This window comes from Microtus pennsylvanicus, chromosome 1 (genome assembly GCF_037038515.1).
Source record: "Microtus pennsylvanicus isolate mMicPen1 chromosome 1, mMicPen1.hap1, whole genome shotgun sequence".
NCBI classification, from domain to species: Eukaryota; Metazoa; Chordata; class Mammalia; order Rodentia; family Cricetidae; genus Microtus; species Microtus pennsylvanicus.
In genome coordinates, this window is record NC_134579.1 from 64330596 (window position 1) to 64336595 (window position 6000).

General features: G+C 46.0%; 1 protein-coding gene across 1 annotated transcript in view; it reads left to right on the forward strand.

The window, feature by feature from the left end:
- Lsg1 (large 60S subunit nuclear export GTPase 1) overlaps nt 1-5347 on the forward strand; it is a 28626-nt gene extending 23279 nt beyond the window's left edge. Inside the window, exons 12-14 of the mRNA XM_075967489.1 lie at nt 1596-1675; nt 2132-2305; nt 4900-5347. Of these exons, the coding sequence (XP_075823604.1) occupies nt 1596-1675; nt 2132-2305; nt 4900-5079 (434 nt within the window). The 3' untranslated portion in view covers nt 5080-5347. The remainder of the gene's footprint in view (nt 1-1595; nt 1676-2131; nt 2306-4899) is intronic.
- Nucleotides 5348-6000: the final 653 nt, after the last annotated feature.

A 6000-nucleotide genomic window follows, 5' to 3' on the forward strand; every position in this document is an offset into this window, starting at 1 on the left:
CCAATTTTATTTTGTGTTTCTTTTTAAGCTGTATTGTTTTAACTTATGTATATGCATGAGGTTATATGTACATGAGTGCTGGTGCCCCTGATAGTCAGAGGCATTGGCGCCTCCTTGGAGCTGAAGCTAATGTAATTGTGAACCTCTTAGAATGGGTGCTGGGAATTGAACTTGGATCCCTTGAGTCCTCTGTAGGAGCTGCACACGCTCTTTGCTACCCAACCCTTTCTCCAGTGCCTACTTTGTATTTCTTTGATTTTTGTCTTTGTCTAAGGCAGCCTCGCTGTAACCCTGGCCAGCCTAGAACTCACAGATCGCCTGCCTTTGCCCACTGAGTGCTGGAATTTTTGGTGTGTGCCACAACACTCAGCTACTTTATCTCTCTTTCTTTCTTAAGATTTTTTTTTAAGATTTTATTTTCTGTTTTGCCTACATACATGTCTGTGAATCGTGTGTGCCTGGTGCCTGAGGAGGCAGTGAATGCCCTGGAACTAGAGTTACAGGCAGGTGTGAGGCACCGTGTGGGTGCTGGGAATGGGACCAGGTCCTCTGAAGAGCGGCCTGTGCTCTTAACTGCCAAGCCATCTCTCCAGTCCTACTTTGTATTTCTTTAAATGTTGGTGAAGTTGAAATATTTTCTCTTAACTTTTTATCGATTCTTTATAGAATTCACATCATGCATTCTGATTCTATCCAAAAAGCAAAGACTAAAGTCTTAGTGTAGAAGACACAGTGAGTCACACAGTATACCCGTATAGTCCACACATCTTCACTCACAAGTGTTCGTTGCAGTGAGTCATTGGTCTGGTTTGAGACCTGCTTCTGCTACACCCTCGATACTGGGCCCTCACTGGGACTCCTCTTAGATACCCTGTTGTAGCCTTGTGTTGTAGAGATCCTGCAGCTTTGGTCTGGAGGTCCGGCCCCTTTACATGCTCCAGCAGTTCATAGATGGGGTGGATGTTGGGGTAAAAATTTTTTTCCCCAAGTTTGTTGACCTTTTATATTGCTTCAAGAAATCATGGGGGTTTGGTTTGTTTGTTTCTATGCATTGTTTCTGTCTTAATTTATAAAGCTTTTTGTTGTTGTTCTGTAACTAGATCTTTTCTTCTAAATTTAAAAGCTAGTTTGCACATGGGCTGAGTTTTGAACCCAGCCTTTCTACAAACACAGCTGTGCTCTCTCCTTGCTACTCACAGTGAGAGAGAATAAGAGCGATCCTCTTGGTATGTTTGGGAAGCTGACAATCAGATGTAGCTATTAAATTAGGGAGTTTGCTATGTTGTCTTTTGTTATGCAGATAATATTCTCCTGCAGGTCACCTCCATGAGTAAATGCCTGAAATCTGGGTTAGAAGGAATAACTAATGATGAGAAACCGAACGTGCCTGTCACAGTGCTAAGTGGTTAGATATTATAAGGTGCAGAGTCTGCTCTGCCTTAGCAAATGTTGATGATGATGATGAAGTGTGTTTCACGGTGAGAGGAAATTAGTTTCTCATAGGGCTGTGGGAAGAGACCCAGTGCACATCAGCGCAGTCACGCCTGTTGTGTCAACTCCTAACTGAGCTCTCACACAGTTGGTTTCTCTCACAGGCATGCGAGGATTCATGACAGCACATGGACAACCAGACCAGCCTCGATCTGCACGTTACATCCTAAAGGACTACGTCAGAGTAAGTGAACCTGTTGTATTGCCGTGGGTAAGCAAGCTTTCTTTTCCCTACACTGAGTTCTTAGCTCATGACAGCCTGGTAAGGAGATGGACTGATGCCCAGTGGGCTGTTTCTAGTGGTGCTAGCGCTTGACCTGTGGGCCTCACACATGCTGGACAGGTGCTCCAGCACTCAGCCCTAGCCCTCCAAAGTGACCTTGATTTCAGACTCTCACCTCATGTTCCCAGGACTAGTGTGTCCTCACATGGAAGAACATTGAAGACTACTTAGTAGAAATGACAGCAGGTGAACAAGGTCACAGAGAAGGCTCCAGGGCCCTGGGAGGAGCTGGGTGTCAGAGTCAGGGCCCTGCAGTTGCAGCAACAGAAAGCTGCTCCGCCCTCTGCCTGGTTGACACTTGCCGTGAGGACCTAACCCTCTCAGGTAAGGCGGTTACAGTATGCTATTTCGCTGCAGGGGAAGCTGCTGTACTGCCACCCTCCTCCTGGGAGAGACCCTGTGACCTTCCAGCATCAGCACCAGCAGCTCCTGGAGAACAAAACAAAGGGTGAAGAAGTACGGCAGCAGCCGGGCAGAAACCAGAAAGCCAAACAGATTGAAAATGTAGTCGACAAAACCTTTTTCCATGAGGTAAGAAAAAGAGGCTGTATTTAACTCTTATCCAATGCATTTAAAAATTCAAAATATTAGCCGGGCGGTGGTGGTGCATGCCTTTAATCCCAGCACTCGGGAGGCAGAGACAGGCAAATCTCTGTGAGTTCGAGGCCAGCCTGGTCTAGAAGAGCTAGTTCCAGGACAGGAACCAAAAGCTACGGAGAAACACTGTCTCGAAAATCAAAAAAAAAAATTCAAAATATTTATTATTTTTAGCATCTAGTGGACTGGAAAGGCAGCTCAGTGATTAAAAGCACTCGCTCTTCCAGAGAACCTGAATTTGATTCCCAGCACCCACATCATGAGGCTCACCTGTAACTCCAGGTCTGGGGATCTAATACCCTCTCCTAGCCTTCATAACTCACTTTTCTTTATATGTGTATGAATGTTTTCCCTGCATCGTGTGTGTCTGTGGAAATCAGATGAGGGTATCATCCCCTGCAGTGGAGTTACTGATGGTTGTGAGCCACCATGTGGGTGCTGATATTGAACCTGGGTCATCTGCAACAGGTACCCCAATGAGATCTCTCTCTGCCCCCACTTTTTTACTTTTGGGTCTTGCTTTGTGGTTCTAGCTGACCTTAGCTTCTCTAGTGCTGAGATTACAGATGTGCATCGTCACATCTGGCTCCACACACAGTTTATATTATGCTCACATTTGCGCAGCCGTTACCACCAGTTTAGAATTTTATCACTCCAGAAAGAAACCCCATGCCGTTGACATCCACTCACTTTCTGTCTCCCGTGTCAGCCACTAATCCGCTCTTTCTCTGTATGTGGGGTTGTCTGCTCTGGACATATCACATGAGTGAATTCATGCTGTGATCTTCTGTTCCTTAGCTTAGCTGTTTCTTGGTCCGCCTGTGGTAGAGCATGTGTCCATACGTCATTCCTTTTACTACAAATAAGTTGCTGTAAAGACATGCCATTCACCAGTTGGTAGACATTTGGGTTGTTTTCACGTTTTGGCTAATATAACTAGGCTAGGTATGCATGTGTATATTTGTGTGTGTGTGTGTGTGTTTTCACATCTCGGGAGTGAGCACTGCAGAACTGGAGTGTTTCGATCATTTGTAAAGCTGTGCTTTTAGCTCGTGGGGTGCAGCCGTACCGTCTAGACATGGCTGTGGGTTGCATGCTCCACATCTGTGCCGTGCTTGCCGTCTGTTGGTGCTGTTTCAGCTATCTCAAGTCGTCTCTGGCTCAGCTTTTATTTCCCTGGCGCTTCGTGATGAACAGCAGCATTTCACAGACTCGGGTGCCTGTGCATTTCCTGTACAGAAACGAGTTGTAAGAGGTTTTTGTTGGTGGTGGTGGTGTGTATGTGTGTGTATGTTTAGGGGGAATGAAACAAGATCTTATGTGACTGTCCTGGTCTTGAACTCTGGATCCTTCCACCTCCACATCCCATGTATGCCTCCACATGCCGAAGACTTCTGTCTACACCCCAAACAAGGTGTGGTGCACAGCGGTGATCCCAGGACTCGCGGTCTGCTGCCACATCCACACATAAGCGTCTTCTCTTCCTCAGATAGGCATGCATGCACATGCACACATAAAAAATAAGCGAGTGAATATTAGTAACTTGAATCACTTCATCATAACTGGTAGATTTTTCTTTTTCTTTGCTTGGTTGGTTGGTTGGTTGGTTGGTTTTGTTATTTTGTTTTTTTCAAGACGGGGTTATTCTGTATAACAACCTGGTTGTCTTGGAACTTACTCTGTAGACCAGGCTGGCCTCAAATTCACAGAGATCCACCTACCTCTTCCAAGTGTTGGGTTTAAAAGTGTGCCCCACCACACCCAGCAGCTGGTAGCATTTTTTTCAATGTCAGGTTTATGTACAAGAGTTAAGTCATTTGGTTGTGTTTAATACACATTTTCAATATTCTTAAATGGGGCCTGGAGAGATGGCTCAGCGGCTAAGAACCTATGCTGCTCTTGCAGGGAACCTGGGTTTGGTTCCCAGTGTCCACAAGTGTCCTACAGGACATTCAGTTTGCAGAGATTTCTGAAGGCATTGCATGAGAAAGCAAATCTATTTTCACCTTAAATTATTGTCTATATCTAAACCTTCACCCCTAAGAGTAATATTTTACTGTGTGTGTCAGTCCTGGGATATTACTTTGTAATTTTTATTCATATTATAAATAAACTGAATATTTCTTGAGCATCAGTGTCTAGTGTGAGCTGAAGCACTTGACATCCATGGAGCTTCAAGCTCTATGTTGGGGTACACCTAAAATCCCAGCGCTCCAAAGGCAGAGAACTGGGAATTCAAGATTTGCTTGGACTACACAGTAAGACCCTGACTCAAAAAAGAAAAAAAAAAAGTAGAAATTCCCAGGAAATAGTTTGAATTATGAGGGGTTTGGATGGTTTTAGGTGATTGGAAGCTGCTGGACTAAACACTCAGCAAGGAAGGCTGGGAAAGAGGTGAGCTAAGAGGGAGTGCTGGGAGGCCTAGCGTGAGGGCAGGGAGTGAGGCGGAAGCCAGAGGAGAGCCGTGCACTGAGTGACTTGCTCCTGATCCTGAGAAGCCTGCTCATGTCTCCCATGTTTCCTTACAGGAGAATGTCAGAGCACTGACCAGAGGGGTCCAGGCTGTGATGGGCTACAAACCTGGGAGTGGCCTGCTGACCGCAGCTGCTGTGAGTGCTGAGAACGTGACTGGGAAGCCCTGGAAAAAACATGGCAACAGAAATAAAAAAGAGAAAAGTCGTAGGCTCTACAAGCACCTGGATATGTGAACTGGCTCTACAGAAATGGCGTCTGCACTGTGCAGGTGGACAAGGACCAGAGCCACTGCTGCGCATGGGGCTCTCCAGACACTGGCGCTGTGGATTGCACCGGAAGTCTTGACAACTGACAGCCTTTGGAAGCACCGACTGTGGCTGTAGTAGTCACTGAGGTGCCCCCAGAAGTGACCTGCAGAAGACTGATGGATGTGTGTGTAAACATACATACAAATGCATATTAACTTTGATTTTGAAGTTATTAAAATTAATTTTCCACCAATTGATATTTTTATTGGCTTAAATAAGTAAGCTGCCATTCATACATTTCATGTTATAATTTTAATTTGCCAAAATATGACTAGGGGAGGGTCTGGAGAGATGACTCAGCAGTTACGAGTCCTGGTTGCTCTTCCTGAGGACCCAAGTTTGGTTCCTAGCACCCACATGGCAGCTCACGACCATCTATAACTCCAGTTTCAGAGGATCCAACAACCTCTTCTGGCCTTGATGGGTACCAGGCACAATCCATGGATATGGTTCGTAGGCAGAAAGAGCTGACTGGGAATGGAGTGGGCTTTAGAAACCTCAGATCCCACCCCCAGTGATACACCTACTCCTTTCCAAACCGTTCTACCAACGGGGGACCAAGCATTCAAATGTGTGAGCCTATGGAGGAGCCCTTTTCATACTTAGGGTCACCTCTAGGAAGCAGAGAAGGCCCTGAGTGAGTGAATGTGTGCTGTGTAGTGGGCACAGCCATGTCAAGGACCTCGGAGCCTTTCGCCAGCCCCTGGGCCTCACCCCGAGGGGAAGGGGAAATACAGAGGTTTCCCTTCTGGCCTGTGTGTAGATGTTGATGTAGAAAATATCCATAGTAGCTTTATCCCTCTGAACAGTTTATGGTCCAAAGATTGCTCCTCCAGAGGCTAGCTA